The sequence below is a fragment of the Heliangelus exortis genome, chromosome 1 (genome assembly GCF_036169615.1).
Source record: "Heliangelus exortis chromosome 1, bHelExo1.hap1, whole genome shotgun sequence".
Taxonomy (NCBI): domain Eukaryota; kingdom Metazoa; phylum Chordata; class Aves; order Apodiformes; family Trochilidae; genus Heliangelus; species Heliangelus exortis.
The window spans coordinates 158227895-158250084 of record NC_092422.1 but is presented as its reverse complement, the minus strand read 5'-3'; the positions used below and the strand labels follow the sequence as shown (position 1 = coordinate 158250084).

The 22190-nt window shown below is 39.6% G+C and overlaps 1 protein-coding gene across 1 annotated transcript in view; it reads right to left on the bottom strand.

Moving 5' to 3' along the window:
• FBLN1 (fibulin 1) overlaps nucleotides 1–22190 on the bottom strand; it is an 81742-nt gene that overhangs the window by 5543 nt on the left and 54009 nt on the right. The window contains exons 15-16 of the mRNA XM_071733299.1: nucleotides 17568–17710; nucleotides 15488–15619 (exon numbers count right to left, since the gene is read on the bottom strand). Of these exons, the coding sequence (XP_071589400.1) occupies nucleotides 15488–15619; nucleotides 17568–17710 (275 nt within the window). The remainder of the gene's footprint in view (nucleotides 1–15487; nucleotides 15620–17567; nucleotides 17711–22190) is intronic.

Genomic DNA, 22190 nt, shown 5'->3' with positions numbered 1-22190 from the left:
TATTAAGCTAAATAATACTTATTTTCAAGTGAGAAAAATGACAAAACCCAACAATTTTAGAGTCACTGTCATTGGATTACTGAGGCTTTGCTTATCAAAGAACATGGGATAAATAAGACAGCAAGGTTAATATTGTTAATCATCCTAAGCCTTTCAGCAGAATTTTTATTATTGTAATCAGATGCCACAGGTATTCCTTGGCTTGTCTATGCCTCTTTAAGATATCATTACATTTCTCTGCTTTGAAATATGTGAGACCCTCAGGCAATTCACCTCTGTGTCTGGTTTCTGCTTGTATTTTTGCGTTAGGCAGCTGATTTGCTAAGAAACTCCATTTTGAACTTAGGAGAAACACTGCTGGTTTGTTACCACATTAACCCATTCTGGATGACAAGTCTCTGTGTTACCACACATTAACTTTTTCTTTCTCCAGAAATTCAGACTCCTGATTCTGCTCTCTGTGCCAAGCTCATTGCCCAACACGCCAAAGGAACACTCACAGAACTCTTCAAAAGACCTTAAAAATCCCCTTTTCTTCCTTCTTTTTCCACTGCTAACCACAAAATCTGCAGCAATTACATTTGCAATGAATCTGGGTCATCGTGTTTCTTACACCTCTTGCTGAACACTGCATTTGCATTTTCTCTAGAGAAAGTTTTTCTAACAGGGATCTCCATGGTTTGCCAAAAAGCAATGCAGAAACTCATTTTCACATTGCCACTAGAAAAGACTGTTTTGGGTTGGCAGAGAGGATGGGTTATCTTAGATTTTCTGTTCCAGAGGTGAAGGTTGCAAGATTTTCCACAGGGATTCCTGAATTCCTAGATTCTTGAATCTAGTCAAATATTTAAATCTGCATCGTCACAAGAACACAGCACAGACATAAGCTGCACCCATTCCTCAAAAAGAGGGGCTCACATAACCTAAACTTCTAAGGACCCCCACAAAATCAAGCTGAAGAATGTTAGCAGAGCAGGCAAGGAATCAGAGGTTGAAGGGAGAGGGGGCAGGAACTGGATCTGACGACTGCTGGACTGGGGACATGCTGAAGTAAACCTCCTCTTGCCTTACCTCTATATGCATATGCAGGCATATGTACCTGTGTATATATAAACAATCCAACCTACTGCCAAATTAGAAGCTGTTCTTCCAGGTAACCTGTGGGCTATGCTCAGGAAAACACAATAAACACAGTTATCAAAAATGTGATCAATTCCCTCAACCACATTTCAAATTCTGCATTAAGTAACAAGCACAGGACCTCTCCTTCTTTCCACCTTGCCACCTCTTGCCCCATACACAGAGTTACAGCTTTAGTGTTTTGTTCCGGTCATCACATGCCAAAGGGTAGTAACAAAACTACTTTTTTTTTTTTTTTTTTACTTCCTTTGTGCTCAACAGCAAGCTACAGTCTCCTCTGAATCTTCTCAGCATAACAAAGAGACACAAGACTTTTTATTGTCAGTTGAATCCAACAGTATTGCCCTTTTTCCATTAGTTCAAGACTTCACACTTGATATTATAGGCACTTACTAATTTAGCCAGTTTTTCTGGGAGCAAATAATTTACTTTAAGAAATTGTTAAATTTTAATTATTTCTGTATATATATTGTTTAATTGCATGATCTGTGGTTAGCTAAAAGCTGACCACAAACTGACTAAACTTGGGATGGATTGTATAGAGTTATTGAGAGAGCATGAAGCAGCAAAAAGATTAATCTACTTTTCTGAATCATTATCTACAGTTAACATATTAATCCAGTCCTAAATAGAACAAAGCACATCTTTTAATTAATTCTGAAATCTCTGCTAAATTAAACACTCTGAAAAAACTATATAAATAATAAGATTGGCATATCTATTTGAAATACCAAAGGCAGCCAAACAAGTCTGAGCATAGCTGATTGTTTGCTTTTACTTTAAAATAAGCACACACTACTTTTCTTTTTTTTTTTTTTTTAATATATTTGCACCCTGGCCAGGCATTATTATCTTATAGGACAACTGAGAATTAGTCTTCATTCACACTAGTGTGAGTGGAACAGCTGACCATATATATCTATATATAAAAGAATATTTTGCATTAGTTAGAATTAACAGCAGCAGCTTGGTATTTAAAATCTGGTACGAATTATTGTGTGGAATATGGTTGCATAAGAATGTTAGTATCAGCTACATTGTAAAATGCAATCATAGACACCAAAGGGGCTAAAGGCTGAGGAAAGCTAAAGAATCTCCTACCATCTTCTTGGTAATTCCTATGTGCAATGATGCTTCTTTGGCCCTGTATACAGCCTGCTTCACTGACTGCCTACCTGTGAGGTCCCCAGGCAATTTCTAATCAAGTCCATGCCAGCAAGGCAGGCAGGACAGCAGGGTCAAAAAACTGAGCAGGATATGAGACTTAAGAGGTGAAAGGCAGGGAATACATACTAGGGATGAAAAATGTGTAGCTTGTTCATGCAGAATGTATGATACTTTGATAGCCAATACACTCAGTTCTGTTCCTCATGAAATAAAAAAGTTCTCACGTGAGATGAATAAACAGTGCAAGAAAATCAGTTTTTCCCTTGAATTTCCTAATCCTTGGAGTAGGAGTCTATGAGTCTGCTTGTAAGCGAAAGCCAAAGCCCAACACAAAACATGTCCCCTTCAAAAAAAAAAACAAACAAACCACAGGAAGACTTCTCAAGAGAAGGTGCTATTTCATGGTGCGATATAGTGCTGTCCAGCTGCTAGTGACACCTACAAAAGAGAGAATTCAATGACACTGAACCCCCTTACAATTTTTCTTCCAGCTATTTTCCTTGTGCTTTAAATGGACATTTGGAACACGAAATTTTTAATTTTGTAAATTCAAGTGCAAGAGAATGTGGTGAGAGCTGTGGAACTGCAGCCTAAGCTCAGCTGAGACTCAGGTAATTTATTGAGCCTATATTAATTTCCAAATAACATCAGCCAATGTTCTGAAGTCCTACACTTGGCCATTCCTGAATTTCTGTTTCCCCACAAAAAACTCTCGGGTCCTTGTTACAGCCTTGTCAGAGGTGAATAGTTCTAGCTGCCACAAGGCAACTACCCTTTTTTAAAAAGCAATGGATCTTTAGGAATCAGAATTAAATAGTCCACTAGTCTGAGTTAGACCATATGGATGTAGCCTCTCCCCAGATGTTAGCAAACTTCTTAAATCCCATACAGATGTTGCAGTAACGAGGCCAAGAGGTTTTGTACCGAGAAGTTTTGTACTGAGAAGTTTTGTTCTCAGCCTCCTGAAACTGAAAGCCATTGCATGGCTATTAAAGAAAAGTAGCCCAAAACACTGGCATGCTGGCAGAAATGTGTGGTGAACAACTGTTTGTAGGGGAAAAGCACTTTTATGAGCTTCCCTTAAGCAATACAAGAAGACCGATCTCCTCATGTCAATGCAAGATCCTAGACTATAAATTCAAGTTTGCTTTTCTCCTCAAGGCCTCTTGCTTTATACTGCTGGCCAAGATTTTCAAAATTAAGAGTAAATATCTCAGATGCATCAGTGTTGCTTAGGAGCCGAGTCAGTTTCAAAAGCAATGTTTAGGCAATTAGGAAGTTAAGGACTAGGAAAATGCCACTGCAGTGGCTATTTTAAAAGGCAAAGTTGATAGGATCATTCCAGAAATGAGCAAGAGAAAAAAAAATCCAGCCATGAATAGACCAATTCCTTGGATCAAACTGTAGACAACAAGTTGCAAGTTAGAGTTGAATACCAGACTAGCTCAGCCTTCAGCATGTAAATACATATCTATAGGTTGAAGCCAAAACTATATAGCTGAGTTGTTTTTTGGCTCTGTAGATCTCAACTCAGAGAAGGCATATTAAGATTTGTAAGAAAAAAGTTATTTCTTATTCAGTACTCATTACAAATACATTGTTATTGATTGAGGTTATTAACCATATTGATGAATAAGTGAAAAATAATTCACATCCTAGTCAGAAAAAACAGAAAATACACATTTTAAGCTCTTTCATCCATTTTTTTCTCTAAAAAGCTTTCAGGCTCTGCATACATTAAAGTTTAATTAAATTGCCTTGGAAAAGGCTGCTGTTAATTCCACAAGGTTATGACAAAGTAATGACTTTTTGTGATGAAACTGCTCTGCCAACATAGTTACTGGAGTACTTACTGACCTATACCATGCCAGGGTAGAAGAGAAGTGAATCAAATGTTGGCGAATTGTTTTATGTATTCCTAGCTTTGAAAATACTCTTCAAACATTGCACATTAGGGAATCTCTTCCTGCATTTGGTAGAGTAAAAGCTGCAAAGTTTTTCCTCTTGTAGCAATCCAGTTCTGTCATGTTTTCAACACCACCACAATCCAGAATCAGAGGCACAGAATAGCTGAGGCAGGAAATACCTCTGAAGACCATCTATGCAAATCCCTTGCTCAAAGCAGAGTCACCCAGAACATGTTGCTCTGGGCTGTGTTCATTCTGGTTCTGAGTTTCTCTAAAGATGGAGACTCCACAGCTCTAGGCAACTTGTTCCAGGATTCAACCAACTTTACAGTAAAAAAGTTTTTCATGTTTAAGTGGGATGTTCTGGGTTCCAGTGTGTGTCCATTGACTCATCCTTCCCACACCACTTGGAAGAGTCTATCCCTGTCTTCCTTAATTCCTTCTTCTATTCTCCAGGCTGAACAGTCCTAGCTCTCTCAGCCTCTCCTCCTATGACAGATGTTCCAGTGATTTAATTATCTTTACTGAACTCTCCACTATGTCCATGTCTTTCTTGTACCACTGAGCCCCAAACTTTTAAGTTGGACACAGCTCTCCAGGGATGGCCTCACCAGGGCTGAGCAGAGGGGAAGGATGACCTCCTCAACCTGCTGGCAATGCTCTTCCTCATGCAGTCTGATGGCAGTTTTGGGCATAAGGGCTTGCCATTAGCTCATGATCAACCTGGTATCCACCAGGACCCCCAGGTCTTTCTCTCCAGAGCTGCTTTCCAGCTGGTAAGCCCCCAGTGTGTACTAGTGCATAAAGTTATTGCTTTCCAGGGGCAGGGTTTCACATTTCCCTTTGCTGAACTTCATGATATTTCTGTCAGCCCAAAGCTCCTAAGGTCTCTCTAAATGGCAGCACAACCCTCTGGTGTATCAGCCACTCATTGCAGTTTTATTTCCTCTTCAGACCTGCTGAGGTGCACTCTGTCCCATCATCCAGGCCATTAATGAAGACATTGGCCCCAGTACTGATCCTTGAGATGCACCACCAGTGCCTGGCTGCCAGCTATGCTGATCATCACAACCCTTTCAGCCTGGCAGTTCAGTAGCTTTTCAGTCCACCTCACTTAGCTGGTCTACACCTCTTCAGGTTGCCTATGAGGTTATTAAGGGAGTCAGCATTGAAAGCCTTACCAAAGTCAAGGTAAAAAATATCCACTGGTCTTCTCTCATGCACTAATCCAGTTATCTCTTCATAGAAGGCTGTCTGGTTGGTCAGGCATGATTTCCCCTTCATAAATCCTTGCTAACTGCTACTGGACACTTTCTTGTTAATGTTTGAAAATGGTTTCCAGGTGGATTTGCTCCACCACCTTCTCAGGGACTGAGGTGAGGCTGAGCAGCCTGCAGGTCCCTAGATCCTCCTTCTGGGCCTTCTTGAAGATTGCAGTGAAAGAGGGAACTTCTGCTTACCATGATCTTTCAAATATAATTGAGAGTGACCCTGCAATGACATTGCCCAGCACTTGGGAGGGGGAATTCATCAGCTCCCATGGACTTGGTTACGTTCAGTTTGTTCAGATGTTCCCTAACCTGATCCTCCTCTACCAAGGGTGAGTATTTCTTGCTTGAGACCTCCCTATTGCTCTGAGGGCCCAGGGCATCCACCCTGAGGGACAGTCTTACCAATCAAGAATGAGGTAAAAAGCATTAAATACTTCAGCTTTCTCCATGTCTTTTGCCTCCATGTCTTTTTGTCTCCTGCCCCATTCAGAATCAGGCCCGTATTTTTTCTAGTCTACCTTTTGCTGTTTATGTGTTTGTAGAAGCCCTTTTTGTTGCCCCTCAGAACAATGAGCTGTGCCTCCCAAGGCAGTCTCACAGGCATGATGTTCCTCCAGTCCTCTCTAGTTCATGACTGTGCCTAAAGGCACAATCTAGCTGTCAAACTGCAGGCATTTCCCAGACCACCAGATGTCTGCTGACTTCAGAAAGTTAATGTACACCTTAGATTACTCCATCTTTCAAAAGCTAAATAGTCCTTTTCATTTTCTCCCTCCTTCTTTTTTTTTCTTTTCCTGAAAGCTATATATACGTCTCTCAATTATTTGTGACAATGACAATGTAGGCTCCTGCTATGTGGTGCTCTATAGCTTCTGATATAATCTGTTTTATTAGTAAGTGGCTGCTCTTTGGAAAATGAAATATTTCTTGGTAATCATCACTGCAGGCATCAAATCATATACAGAAAATAGCTCTGAAGATATCATTAATCCTTGAGCTGCCACACCTGACAAACATAAATATGCTTAAAGGATTCAGAAACCTCATTAATCAAAATACAAGTACTGAAATAGATTTCCTCTTGCTTTGAAGTATATTGCCCTCATAACATTCTGAATTAGACCTTCATTCAAGTTTGATGGTGAACACTTCACAAAATAATAGATTTCCAAAATCAAGTTAGAGTTGGATGTTAACAAGGTTTCAATGTGGATGGAGAACTGCTTCACAGGAATGCAGCTGGCTATGAGTATCTTTGCTGAAGTATCTGGGGACAAGATTTAAAAAAAAATGTACTTTTTAAACATAGACCTCACAGATCCTTATTCAAATTCCAAAGAAAATGCCCTAATTTTCAATTGTTGAGCAACCAAGTGTTTTCAGAATTCTTCAGCAGTCTGAACACATAAAATCACACTTTCAGAACTTACGTGACACTCAGAGTAATTTCACTGTATGTTTAAGTTGATCAGAAACAGTGGTCCTACTGTTTAACCCACCCCTTCCCTTGGATTAACACCCAAAAGAAGAGAACCAAAAATGTAGCTTGCAGCAGAATGCTGACAACAAGGAGGTAGCCAGGAGAAAGGGATTTCCCTTTTGAGCACCAACAAAGCTACAGATCACTTAACACAACCCCAGTGTCCCGCATTAGGGGACAGAAAATTAAGGGTGGTTTAGGGACTGTAGCAGTGAGGACATCCAGTGGCATAACCAGGACCTCAAATGCCTTGGGCCAGTCAGTGCAGTGCTCATTACAACAGCATCTTCTCTTAGGAACAGGCAAAAATGCCTCTGTCCCTACAGCAATTCAGTAACAGCTGCACTGTGTCCTTCTTGGAGAGGTGTAAAAGAGGATCAGGGGTAGAGCAAGGCAGCCCTCAGAAAAAAAGAGTAGTGTAACAAGGTAAGCCTGCACCTGCGACCATAAGCATCACTTATTTCTCAGATGTCTCCCATGCTCTGAGTATCCATTGACCATAGTGATAATTTATAAACCAGGAAAAGACAAAGTTCTCTTTTAAAGACTGTCCAAACAATTAATTGTGTCTAAAACCTTCCAGATACTCATAGTCTTTGAAATTTCCACCTAGGTTACAAGTATTGTGCGAATTTAAATTTAGCTAACGCAAAATCTGCTTCTCTTTTTGCCTTTCACTTCACCTCTAAAGAAAAAAGAAAAAGGGAATTATAGTACAGGAATTACATGTCAGCATGATAAAAGATCTTTATTATTATTTTTCCTTATTCTACGGGTCAGAAATTTGGGATTCAATTATAAACAATATCCTTCAACCACTCAATGAAGTTTAATTTAATTAACACTTGGGCTTCTCTAGGAGCTCTGACTGCTGAAATGCAACAAGAGGCAATAAAGAGGTCTCATGGTATTAATACATTTTTTGGCCAGAAACAAATGGTAAATATTTTCAAAGCTATTATCTGTCATGTTGGATCATATGGAGCCTTGGTATTATGAAAGAATTAAAAACAACCTTTGATTTTGCTGAGGTTTGGCTAGTTTACAAATACTATGATCTTTATTAAGGATACCAAATAACTTCAGAGAGATGTGCTCTTATCTTGGTTTGGCAAACCTGAAGTGCTTTTAGATCTCTGGTTTGCCTTGCAGCCAAACCTCGCAATGGGTTTTAATGTTGACAATGCTGCAAAATCACTCATGCCTAAAATGCAATAACTGCACTCGAAGTAGCCTCATTAAAAAATAGTTTCCACCATGTATTTTTTAATCCTTCCTCTTTCACCTTTGAGAATGTGACATGCTTTATGTAGCATAAGAATTTTACTTATTACAAAAACAGGTGGAAAAACGTCAAGTCTGACAGTCCAAAATATACAAAATCACAGACATCAGCCTCCTGATACTTTATTACCAGTACCTTATTGTAAATAAGTGTTCAGCATCCATCACAGTACATCATCACATCCATGCAATCTCTCCATTTAGTGAGGGTGGCTTAGCTCACCCTGTTCCACAACCACATCATTCCATTTCAGCCAAGCTTTGATACAGTAGCATATCCATGACACCTGGGCATTTAATTATTTCAACCCGAAGCATTCCTTGGCAAAGAGCCACATTGTGGCACACAGCACAATATGGTTCTGTGATTCAATTTACCATGGAAGAAAAAGTACCTAATCCTGAGGATTTGACATGAAAGCCTTTATATAGCTGCTCAGTCATCACCTAGAGGCGACAGCTCTGTGGGTATTGTTAGCAGGACTTCTGACGCGGGAAGCTTTCTGAAACTTCATGTGTGTTAATCCTTGACCAAATTCTCAAAATAAGGCTGAAACAAGGGGTCTCGTCACCACATATGACCCTTTTAAAAATAAAAGTTAGGGTGGCTTTTTTCTTAAGTGCATCTACGCATCATACTGGGAAAGATTTACGATATGCCCTGAGTCTCCTATCATCTGTCTCCTATCATCAAACTGTCTCCAGTTTTATAGGGTGCGTAGGTGCTACTGCAGCAACGAGATGGTTGCTATCAACACACAAACTCAGGAGCAGCAGCAAAAGCAGCTGAATCAGTCACACAAACACTTCACACCTGAAGATCCTCAGAAAAACAAGTCCCTGCCGACTCAAAACCAGGGCAAAGTACCTTAGCAGGCTGAATTCACACACAGACATCTTTCAGAGAAATTGCTACAGTTTATGTTTCTCATCGTGCAGGGTTCCAAATCTGGCTTTATTTGTTCATTTATGTAACATCTAAGCCTACTGTTTAAAATTAATACCAAAAAAATGCATGCTATGTAATCTGAACCAAGGACTTTTGGCGGTCCCCTCAGCTGTTCCCTGACTCAGTCCATTTCTTTCCCAAGTTGGCAGGTTTTAAACTTCACGCCACAGTTCACAAAACTTCAACAGATTTGCAGTGTGATTTATCTGTCTGCTGGTTTTATGGAAACTGTAACCAAAGGTGGTCTGTATGACTGGCTTTGTAATGCTGTACACCTTCCTACCCGAGGGCTGAGATGCACATTGATCAAGGAGGAGTGTTTGATTAACCAGAGACTTGCAATGTGCTAGAGTCAAATTTGGCATAAGGAAGGTTGTTCCTCTCGAGCACGAGACTCATTCTCACCAGGAAAGCACCCTCAGCATTTTTCAGATATGAAATGAAAATTCACCTCCTGCTCGCTTTGCTTCTCTGCCTCCAGAAAGCTCTTCAGCCTGACATTTTTTCTGTAGGGGAGGGAGGGTGTTGAGAGATTTGACTACCGAGCAGCACAGTCATCAGCATCCCGAAAGGGCAGGTTCAGGCAATAAATCCAGGATCCCATTTACCAAATGGCTTCTGGGCACCCTTGTCTCACATGCGTAGCTACTAATTTCGACAGGGCAACCTGGCATGGAGAAAAACTCACAAAATATTCTTTGCTGAGGGGCTCCTCTTGGGAAAGGGGCAAGCCTAGATGAAACCAGAACAAAGATACTGAAAGGGACTGTGTCTTTTTTTAATGTAAGGCTGCAAGAGCCCGTTGAAAAACCTGCTGAATTATGTCCCTGCTCTGTGTGCTCACTGTGAATGACTGGACAGGATTGGTTTTGTATTGCCAGACACCATTGTCATTTCATGCTAATGAAACATTGTCATGGTGACAAAAAGTGGCTATTGTTGCTTACTTTTACTTCCAGTAAAAGTATCCACAAGGGTATGTAACATATGTGCTGAAATCCTCACCCCTGTGAACAGAAGAGCTCCCCTGGACACCCTGGCTCTGCCTACACCTGGTCTCCATTTCCCCACAGAAAAGCAATTGTAGGTGAAGTGCTACTTTCAGCATCTGAGCTGTGCCAGGAAGCTCAAATCAGGCCGGGGATCTCATTATGCTAAGCACAAATGCACGCTAAGAGCCAGCCAGCCTCTGGCCCAAAGATGAAGGAAGAAGCAGAGAGGAATGTAAAGGTGCTTGCCCAGCACTACAGAGTGGGTCCAAGGACAAAGTTCAGAACCAAATCTTTTGCAAACTAGTGACTCTGAATTTAATGTCAGACCATGCAAATATTTACGTGGTGGACTAAAAAGACTCTACCATACTAGGAACAGCCAAAATTACGAGACACAGAACTACTACCTTTGTGCTAAGGACAGGCTTCCCAAAAAGTCAAGTGAATCTCTATTCTATTTCTCCTGCTCTCAAACAATATGGGATCCCACAATCACACTTTCTTATGGTATCTGTTTTTGTTTACCTTTTGATCATTTTTTAGACATCTGTCACCAGTCTCTGGAACAAAATATGCAATCATCATGCCATGCTAGAAATTAGATTACTAATAAATACAGTGTTCTGCTTTGAGTAGTTGAGACACTTTCTGTAATGGTTCAAAGGTAACATCATGAATGATCACATATGTAAAAGAGGCTAAAAAGTCAGGACAGAGATAGCAGTGAAATCCTTGCAAATAACAATGGAGAGCAGTAGCACTTATCTGTAAAATTATAAGCAGCTGTTGATACCAGTTTATTCAAGCACCAGCACAACACTTCTGAGAAGAAGTGAAATTTTATAATTGTGTTGACTCTGAGTTTTGTTTACAAGCATTCTGCTTAATAGGCAAGAATACATGCTTATGTTAGTATCAAATGCAATATGGAAGATTTCAGCCTAGCAAAACTACTTTTAGCTGTATTAGAAAATTTTAAAATCTTCTTCAAGTTTATCAGAGTGCAAGGTGATACTACAGTCAGCTAAGGAAATGAATGCATAGCTGAGGGGGGAAATGTTTTACAGTATCTGGTAATACCTTAGGCATTGATAGGACGTTTTTGTACAGGTTGAAAATGCATTCTTCATTTTTCACTGACAGCTGGTTAAAAGAGGAATGCAGAGAAAAGTCTATAAAAGCTTTTAAAAAAAACCAACAAAACTGGATAGGTCTGCACTTCTGTTTTTCTCCCACTCATGCTAATAAGTGATGTGCAGTTGTGAACAGGTTCTTTTGGATTCAGTGTCACCTTGGCCTGTAACCACACTAGGCACCAGAGAGCCTAGAGCACTTCTTGAACCAGGAAATAACAGTTTTGTATCTCTTTTTAATACAACAGCGTAGAAATATTGGAGGCAACTTTTTATATAATTCTTTTTCTCAGCTTCATTAACACCATTCTCCTTGATGTCTCAGTGTCAACTTAAAGAGATAATGGCACAAACTGTTCACTTGTCTCTATGAAGTCAATTCTCTGTCACTGTTACAGTCCTCACTTTTCTTCTGTAACTGTCTCTGTAACAGCTCCTCCCACTCCCTAAACCTTTACCAAAAGAAACCTGTAGCTTTTCACTTTCTTCAGTGTTTTGAGAGAATCTTGCTCCTTTCCACTCACACAAATGCAGTTTAGATGCAGATCCTTCTTTAGAAGTGATCTCTCTTCTTGTTTTTAACAACCTAGCAAAAAACTGGTTTACTAATTATGAGCTTCCTGCAAGAGCATATTAATTCATCCCTCACTTCTGTCCCTCCTTTCCTAGAGCTTCCTCTTTCTTTGGATCCCTTCATTGGTTTTATCTGCTCTGACAAGTTAAGGTTTATTACACCCAACTATTTCAGCAACTCTAGTAATTATTTTACTGCTTTTTTCCAAATGCTTTTACGTATTTTATCTCTCTCTGAGCTAGTCCATATAATTTCCTTAAAAAAACAAGCAAACCAACAAACTAACAAACAAACAAAAAACTCCAAAAAAACCAAACAACCCTGCTGTAGAGATTTTCTATCTTTACTCTTGTAGAGAAAGTTTTTCTTGTAGAGGAATGATATTTGCTGGTCTAATTTCCATTGGCAGGTAAAATAGCCTTGATACACTAGTCAATTATTGAAATGCTGCAACAGAATGAAACATGCTTATTATTCCGTTTATCCATGCATCTAGGATTCACTACGAGGGTAAATGTCTTATTTTATCTACAGTGTAGGCAGCATGATTCAAGGCCTATGTCCATCAGTAGTCATAAAGTATGATGGTCCAGGTGTGATTTCCCACTAGCATATAACTGATGACTGCAGCAAGTTGGAACATTACATCTGGAGAAAGATTCTTGTGTACTTCTCTGTTACTGGCCTGCATCTTGTACATTGGTTACTGGGCTACTTGGGCATTTGCTCTGCTAAAGTGTCTATGTTACATCTCCACAGTTGTAACCTTCCCACAACTTAATGAGATAACCAATTAATCTTTCTAGGGAAATGACTGTCCTCCTGTACTGGGTAAGAGGACCTTAAAGGTCTTTTCCAACCAAAATAATGTCTTTTTCCACACTTACACAAACCCTTTCCTTTTCTTCACAAGAGGGTCTCACTTTGTAACCTCCTGTGGGCTACGATCTCAACTTATTTGTCTTGAAAACTTCCCAGCACTTTTATGAGAACGCCTAACATTCTGATTATTAATAACATGAAAAAGGATATTATGATGAGAGCAGCAGAACTGCTGCTGGCAGAATTATTTGCAATCCTAATTTCACACATACAACATGCTGTCCTGAACCTCTGCCCCTCCAGGCAATATCAGCTGGAGTTTTGTTTTGTTTTTCCTTTTCCAATTCTGCTGGGGGCAGTTTACTTTGCAGCTTCCATCCATTAATCTCAGAGTAGTTTTACATAGAGGAATTAATTAAGACTCTAACACACAAGAATTAATTAAGACAGTAATAGGCATGTTTTATCATCTCCATGTTGCACATGGGGGAACTAAGGTGAAGAGTTGCCTGATTCTTTTGCAGACCTGGGAATGTACTTAGGCATATATCATATTCTCTCAGCCTGGTGTATAAGAATATCCTTTTTCTCCTCATGTTGTGAGGCAGATATCCATTTTACCAAGTAAAATACCATTGACACGCAGTCCTATTATTCAAAATGGAAACACTTCCCTCAGGCGAATACCTTGGCCAGTCAAATTTCTAAACACATCCTTCTTTCTTATTTCAGACAGAAAGAAGCACACAGCATGAAAAACAAACTACTGTAACTACTGTGGGATCTGATAACATTTATACTCCTCTAAAGAATCAACCCAATACCTGAAATCTGTAATCTTATCACTCTGCTTTAACAGACTCTCCCTCTTTCTCAGCATTCACACGTATACTTCTGTTTGATAAAGAAAGAAATATAAACCTAATTGCTTATGATTTTTATCTACAGTTCATAAAACCTTTGCACAGCTGACACTATACTATCATGCTTCTGAAATGCAACAGTGCCACCTTCAGATAATGCTAAATAAGACTTTTTCACAAACCATCAGTGTGGAAGAAGCACAGCAGTGGTTTTTTCTTTTCATCCGGACAAGTCCTGCTAGAAAGCCCAGAAGTACATGTAGGAACCTGAGCAGAACCTGCATATTCACGTACTGAAACACAGGTGTTCACCAGGAAGAGTGGTCCTTTATTTTCACAAATAAACATTAATAAAGACTACTCAAATACTACCTTTTAACACCTGGCACATCCATTCTCTAAGCATGAGAATCACAGCATATTCCCCTGCCACTGCACCAGCAACTCGCACTGGGCAGAGCAGCACATCAGCTGGGACCTGCTCCTGCTCTGCAACCTCCACAGGAGTTGCCAACTACTCCTGGCTATGTTGAGTCCCAGAATAAGAGCCAAGGTGGTCCACACTAGAAATATTTATCTGTAGGCATAGAATCATAGAACCATAGAATTGGCTGGGTTGGAAGGGACCTCAGAGATCATCAAGCCCAACCCTTGATCCACTACCACTGCAGTTACCAGACCATGGCACTGAGTGCCACATCCAGTCTCTTTTTAAATATCTCCAGGGATGGAGAATCCACTACTTCCCAGGGCAGCCCATTCCAATGTCTGATCACCCTCTCCCTAAAGAAATTCTTTCTAATGTCCAACCTAAACCTCCCCCGGCACAACTTGAGACCGTGCCCTCTTGTCTTGCTGAGAGTTGCCTGGGAAAAGAGACCAACCCCCCCCTGGCTACAACCTCCTTTCAGGGAGTTGTAGAGAGTGATGAGGTCTCCTCTGAGCCTCCTCTTCTCCAGGCTGAACACCCTCAGCTCCCTCAGCCTCTCCTCATAGGATCTGTGCTCGAGTCCCTTCACCAGCCTAGTTGCCCTCCTTTGGACCTGCTCCAGGACCTCGATATCCTTCCTGAACTGAGGGGCCCAGAACTGGACACAGTACTCGAGGTGTGGCCTCACCAGCACTGAGTACAGGGGCATGTATGAATACATACTAGATATGCTATGCACATTATATACTGGATACAGGATGCATTGTATCCCCCCAAAGGACCCTAGTCTGAAGGAAACCTGACACAAAGTACAGCCCTGGGTAATGCTGCAACCTCCCCCTGCTACATGAGGAGATGCACGTCTAATTTATGACCCATATACACAGGGATCCCTCCTACCATGTCTCTTCCCTGCCAGGCTGAGACTGGAAAACAAATATATATTTTCCATTCTGAAGTTCCTTCTAAACCACAGTATTTGACAGGACCCTTTTACCCTCAACACAGGTCAAAACCAAGCCAGTCTATTAATAAATATTCAAACGAGTAACAGTTTTGGTAAATTCAATCCCACTTTAAAAATTGATTATTCTACAAAAAGGGGTGCAATGCTGTTAAACAAGAAAGAACAGCTAATTAAATTTACAGCATCTTTGCTGACATACTACATCTTTTACATTTGGTTTGATTATAATGGGCAAACCTCATAATTTTAAAACCAAGCCATTTGCATTTGTAATTAGGGCCTGTTCTGAAAAAAATTAAAATAATTCTCAAATTAAATTTTAGGCCTTGGGTATTTTGAATAAAAAATTATCTGTGATATTAGTTCAAATTACACATATTGGACTGGAGAATATTAAACAAATGCAGGCTTGAAAATCAAGGTGGGAATTAATTATGTGATTTAATTCCTTCAACACTGGTCTGCAATATTATTGAGAGAAAAAAGTAAACAGGAACACTCTACTTACCCACTGTCATACCATCCATGTAACGCTTGATGATATCAAAGGAATCTCTTAAATTTCCTTCTGTTATGTCAAATATGATATCTGCCTGGTTGGCTGGATATGTAGGTGTGATGGCACGAAGAAAAATAATCTCTGCAAATAAAGAATGTGCCAAGAAATATTTGAAAACAGCACCAATGAACTTGACAGAATTTGATCCAAAATGACTTGTCCTCAAAGCTGGTAGAGGACATCCCTCCTTTACCCCTATCAGCATGTCCTTTAAAATGGAAAGAAAGAAGAACTGGGGGAAGGGAGGATTTGGATAGATTTATTTTCTCTTTCTGTAACATTCAGGAAGTTCTGAAGCCAAAACACTATTACTTTTAGAGTCCAGAAAGACCATGCTTAGAAAGCAGACTTTCAGCACGTACCCAAAGAGGACAACACTAAGGATCCCCAGGGTGGGCAGTGACAAGAGACCAAAGAGAGAAATACCTGAACTCTGATTCCCTTAGACAATTATACACAAAGAACTGCAATTACAAATTACAGAGTCCTCTTAAAGGACTGGAGGAGGCTTTTTAGGATTTTTTTGAAAAAAAAAGAAGTGAGACAATTTCTCAAGCCACTGATGAGAGAGGTATTATTATTCTCACTATTGTTCTTGCTCTACAGGTGATGAAACTAAACTATGGGGCTGTAAAATTTCACCCAAGACCATGCACTGCAGTTTAGGAATGTCTCCTGGGCTTCAGCAGTATTCTTAGATCACTGGGGCTAATCTCTTTTTGTAAAATCGTAAGGATGATCTAAAGAGGGAACAGTTTGGGAAGCATCCTGGGCCAAACCCTTAGCTCTGCTGCCAGTATATCTGAGGAGTGGAAGTGGCTATGGGACATGTTTCCATTCCCTATGAAACAGGGCCAGACAAGGACTGAAACAGGCCAGACACAATCCATAGCAGCTCTACAAAGCTAAATTATTGGTTAAATTGTTCTTACATGAACAAGGATCAGCACATCTCTTGCCCTACTCCTACCTTTTGCCTGGTAAAAAAGTGAAGAACTAGACATTTAGAACAACTTTGAGATAGCAAGGCTGAGACTCTTTGTGCATCAGAAATAGGGCTTTAAGTTCCTTAAAAACCCCTCCAAAACAGTCTTGGTTTCTTCAGTCCCCTTCTCTCTGTCTATGCCACACAGTAAGTTGCTGAGTGGCTGATCCTACAGAGATACAGGGCTCAAGGCAGTCATCCCACCTATGGATGTGTAGGTGATCCCCAGCCAAGCTGCCAGAGAGTAAATACAGATGCTAAGGGTCAAAAATTTCCTCTACATCCATAAGTTTCTATGTGAACTAAGAAAACCAAGTATGATTTTTATGAAACTGCAGGATTTAAAAATTCACAGATACTGCAGAGACTGAAGAAACAAAAGCAATACAGGAGTGCCCATAGAAGTGCAGCATCCTGGGCTGGAAAACTCACTCTGGATGACTGGACAGCCACTCCATTGAATGTGTTTTGAAAATTTCAATTTAAAAACTGTCTGTCTATCCCTTGGAATTTCCCTTCCTTTATTCTGTGTTTTAAAAACCAACAGGTCGGGGGTTTTTTTATATATAGGTCAAAATAGGTAAATCACAGTAAATATTCAGTATCATGTATTTTGTGATTAATGTGGGTGTGTAGATAAAGGCTATATTCTTGGAAGAAGCTATCTGTCAATGGCAAACAGCTGACAATAAACAGATGAAAGAAATACGAGCACCTACTTCCTATATCAAAATCTTCAAAAAAAGGAAAAGAGACATGGGGCATACAACTATTATGTGAGTCAATGTGGTACATGAGCACTGGAATTCAGTATTTCCTTAGACCGGGAAGGTGTATAAGGTAGAGCTCAGGATTACTTTCTTTTCCCCATAACATTAAAAATCCTGGATATTGAAGGTTTTAATTAGATGAATAGTACACTATAATTTGGAACTGTGCAGACATTTTACTGCACCGGTTGGTAGTCTGGCTTTAGGCAAGGATTTCCAGTGGAGGTTTTGTATGTTGCTGTCTATTAAATGGAAGAAGGAACAAACCACTTACCTTCAGGTCTTGTAAATTCTCTGAACGTGGGCAGGGAAATGACAGTGTGGGAAATTGTGTGGACTGGATCCAAGACACAGTTGACATCATTTAGCCGACAAGACTTAATGCAACGGATAGTATCTGTCTTTTCAAGTCTGACACTGAGAATAAAAAGAGGGAGAGAGGCATCAATATCCTGAAAATTAATTACTTCATGTTTTGCAATCTGGGGAGCTAGAAACTAGCACTGGTATGTGTTCATCCCTCACCTTAAAAGCTTAGACAAACGCAGATCACCAGAACTGCTGGACCACTGAAGAAATTGGCTTGGCTAAGAATTGCAGTCACCCCTCCACCCCCCTTCAAAGCCAGTTCTTCAAGCCAGGCATGTAGGAATAGGAAGAACTGTAGTGCCTAAGATGCCTTGCAAAGTCACTGTCCAAACAGGACCAAACAACTAGGCCCAGATCTTCAGCTGCAGTGCCCTGGCATGTTATCACTATTTTCAGTGGAGCTACACGTATTTGCACAAGTGGTTTTGTATTCCATATGGTATCAGTCATATGAAGCAGAAACAACTGTTTCCATTTTGAAAATCTGGCACGAAAGGGCCAACTTTCTTTCACGATTTTCAGCACAGAAAGAGCCAGAAAAGCTCTCTGTTTTTTTCTACATTCTCCCTTTCCATCTAAACAGAGAAAACAGAGAGGAATGGAAACTGAAGGAGACGAAAAGTTAACCACATTATTTAAAAACTCAAAGATTCAATTCTGAGTTTGGGGAAATGGTAAGGGTCATTTCATATTCCATCTCAACCCGCTGCTCATTCGTCCTTGAAAGTCTATTAAAAGTTAAATGACTTCTTCTCACCCTTGTCCACCAGAGTGAATTTAAAGTCACTTACAGTTCAAGAACTTCACACAATACCCCGTCTGTGTTCACCAGAGATGAAAGGGCTATGCTGGGTCTTACAATGAACTAAGCCCCACAAATGATCTCAACTTTGACCTGCCCATTTCTTCATATTTCTAAGTGGAAAAAAGAAAAGACTGCAGTGTCAGAAGAGGGGGGGGGAATTAAAAGATTAGAAGGAAGAAAAATTCACTGAGTAAAAGGGAAACAAAAATGGAAGCTTTAGTTTGTCAGATACCTCTAGAAACAAATGGTTCTTGCTCTTTTCAAAACTCCTTACCCAAGTCCACACCTACAAGCCATCTTTTTTCAGATGTTCAAAGGGACTTTATGGCCCTATTAATAATAAACACATCAGTAACTTCTTATTATATGCTACCCAGATTTGCTCATCAAAGAAAACAAAGCCAAATACGCTGATATTGTATGAAGCTAAAATAAAGATAAAAGAGAAGACATGAATCAACATTAAGGAAATCGTGCTTCAACAGATGTGAACTGGCATAGTCCACGGTAAGGCAATGGAGCTGTGTTAATTTACAACATCTGAGTCTGGCTTCTTATTCTCTGTCGTTGATGTTTTGAGATACAGACCAGGAGATACAGGCCAGGAGAGACCCTTTACTCCCCACAGCTATCTGGGTATAAAATTTCATTATTTCCTAGACATATCGCAGGGAACAGAATAGGGCTTTCTGCTGAAATGTTTCATGCTGGTAATTTTAGAACAAACTAACTCGGGATATATGGACATAACAGATTCCATTCCCTTTTTTTAAACTTCAGCTGCCAAATTAAGAAAGGACTCCTAGCTAGCTGACCATGTCTGTGAAATAAGGATCAGCTAAATTACATAATCTAGTTCCAGCATAAAATACTCTATTTCAAAATATGTAACAAATAAAATTGATGCAAGCATGTAAATCATTCATGTTTGTTTCCCTCTTTCCCCCTTTTATTTTCCTTACAGAGGGGCTTAGTAGACATTGACATCTATACAGCCATGCAAACAAACACTGCATCTGTCCTCAGGAACTTGCTGAGCTGAGATGACAACAGCCAAGTTAGATTGGCTCCACTCCCAATAACATGTTTATAAATTCTGAAAAAATTCTTTGAAAGTTACCCTCTGTGTATATATCACATAAATAACAATGATAGCACCATTAAACCTGGAAGGGACAACAACAAACAGGATCTTACATAACTCATTTTGGGACAATATTTTGAGTGAAATACTGACACAATACATACAGCATCCTAAATGTTCATAGCTATGTTTAGATAATAGGATTTGCATGCCAAAACGGTGTGGTAGGAGTGTCTGAGGTTTTCAATATTTGGTCTGCTTTTGCTCTTTCTGGGGAACAAATAGGAGCTTTACTCTTGACTTCAGCTGGAAAAAAATTTGGCAAGTGCCAACATTTCTGAAATTATAATCCAATAAAGCCATGAATTTGTTTAAGATGAAGTCCTAAGTAAGGCTTACATTCATAGTTCTCGCTGCTGATTCACTGGAGTGCAGCACTTTGATATGAATTAGTTACCCTGCATGTGGAAATGGAGGAACACAATCAGTGTAAGTGATTTGTGTTACTTCCTAAATTAAATCTGGTTTCTAGATACATTTAGATCTAATAATGTATGTGACACATAAACATTTGTGTCAGCTTTTTTTTTTTCTCATGCTCCGTCCACACTGCTAAACTTAAGTGTGTACTTTCTTTGTCCCTTGCCTGAATATTCATTCTCTTGTCCTTTTTCTTTTGATATTGCTGCTAATTGCTTCAGCGCATCCAAAGTGCAGTTGGTAACACTTTGGTCTCTCATTGCTTCCATGGCACATATGTAGTCATCTTCTGGAGTAACTTCTTTGACAACTGGCATCTATTTCAGCTCCTGAAATTTGTTATTAACAGTGTCCTCAGATCTAAGTTTTAGTTTTATCCCTACACATCACCTTTGCATATGATCTGATTTCCTTACATGTTTCTTTTAGCTCATGCCTACTGATAGCAGAGATTGTGATTGCAAAATTTTCTTCTTAAATGCTGATAACTTTATTTAGATCTTTTCTTGAAGTTTTCCCTTTCTAACAAAAATTGCAGCTTTGGAGATGGTACATCTTCCAGGCCTTTTTTATTTAAAAGAGGAAAAAAGTTAACCAGCTCTGTTGCTCTGATTATTTTGCAAATAATCCAATCTTTTCCTGGATACAATTTTTGCTTCCTTTTTGTGTCCTGATGTTATTCTTTTTCATATTCACTGCTGAATTCAACTAGTAGGTTCTTTGGACCTGGGGCCATTATTTCATTTTAATTTGGAAAGAACCATGCACATAGAAAGCACTACATAACTACATATATGCCCTTAACAGTTCTAGCTATACTGCAGCATTAAGGCACTTAACAGAAGAGAATCTGAGCTCCATGTTCATGAATTACTCGCTGGATGCAATTAATATGGTTGCATTTTACAACACTGAGGGCCAAATTTCCACACTCCCTTCTTTTCCTGCCAAACAAATATATATTAATGCCTGCAAAAATTAAGTTTATTTTTCAATCTTTATCCTACTTAATTATGGCTTCATAATGAGCTGGTAGCCATAGGGCATTTATATACAAGCATCTTCTATGGTGGTAAGAAACCCCATTAGCTCAAGTAGCATGGGCTTGTGCTTTCAATATTTAAAGCTGGGACTCTATCCCCACTGGCAACTTCTGGCAGCTTTATAAGAATGTGTCAACAGACTTATTAAACATTGGCATTCCTCATGAGACTTGAACTCCTGTCAGCCAGCTGGGATAAACTTTGCCTTAAGGAAGATGTAATACTTTGCTGGCAGAGAGCTATGATCATGCCCCAATCTAGTCCCTGGCTGATGATGAACCCAAGAGCCTGAAGCTTACACCTAATAGAGTAATTCCTTGTGTTCAGGTGATTAAGGCTTGTGATCTTGCTTTAGAAGGTTCAGTTTTTAACCTTGTGCCTTGCCTCTGCTGTATTAACATAGTGAACCTTTTTTTTCTTCCTTTGTTTTTTTTTTTTTTTTTTGGTTTGGTTTGGTTTTTTGGTTTTTTTTTTTTTTTTTTTTTGGATGTGCATAGACATGGATTAATCCTGATTAACTGTTTTAGGACTGGGCAGCAGAGATATCTAAGACTGGGATGGTGTAAAAAAAACATTAATTTTCAGATCATACCTCTGGTAGTGAGATTTTAACATGCATCAACAAAAGGACAGAGGAGTAAAATATTTCTCCGGTTTAGAAAACAAAAGAACTCCAAAGAAATTCCAGTTGTATTGTCTGAATTGTGCTTGATTGCACAGAAGGAAGAAAGTTATAGCAGTAAAGGAAGAAAGATATAGATAGTGGCAATCTGGCTGACATTTCAGAGCTGTTAGGGTTTGGCTGAGGATTTTTTGGTGGTGGTGGGCTAGGTCAAGAGACCTAGTTGAAAATTGATGAGCTTTGGTACAGAAGTTGGAGAGCCAAAAATGTTATGAGACCAAATAAATCGCTTTTTCACATGTTTGTGTAGACACTTTTTTAGGACATAGCCTGTGAAATAGAAAGGAGCTCTCTGCTACTAGCTGAATGCTGTTAGGAAGTTCATCGCTGTTTTCCAATCATCAGTTTTTCAATTAAATGCAAATTCCACAGAAAGGAAAATGGAAAAATCTCTAAAATAGATGTTCACTAGAGCAAAGTCTCTTTTGTACCAT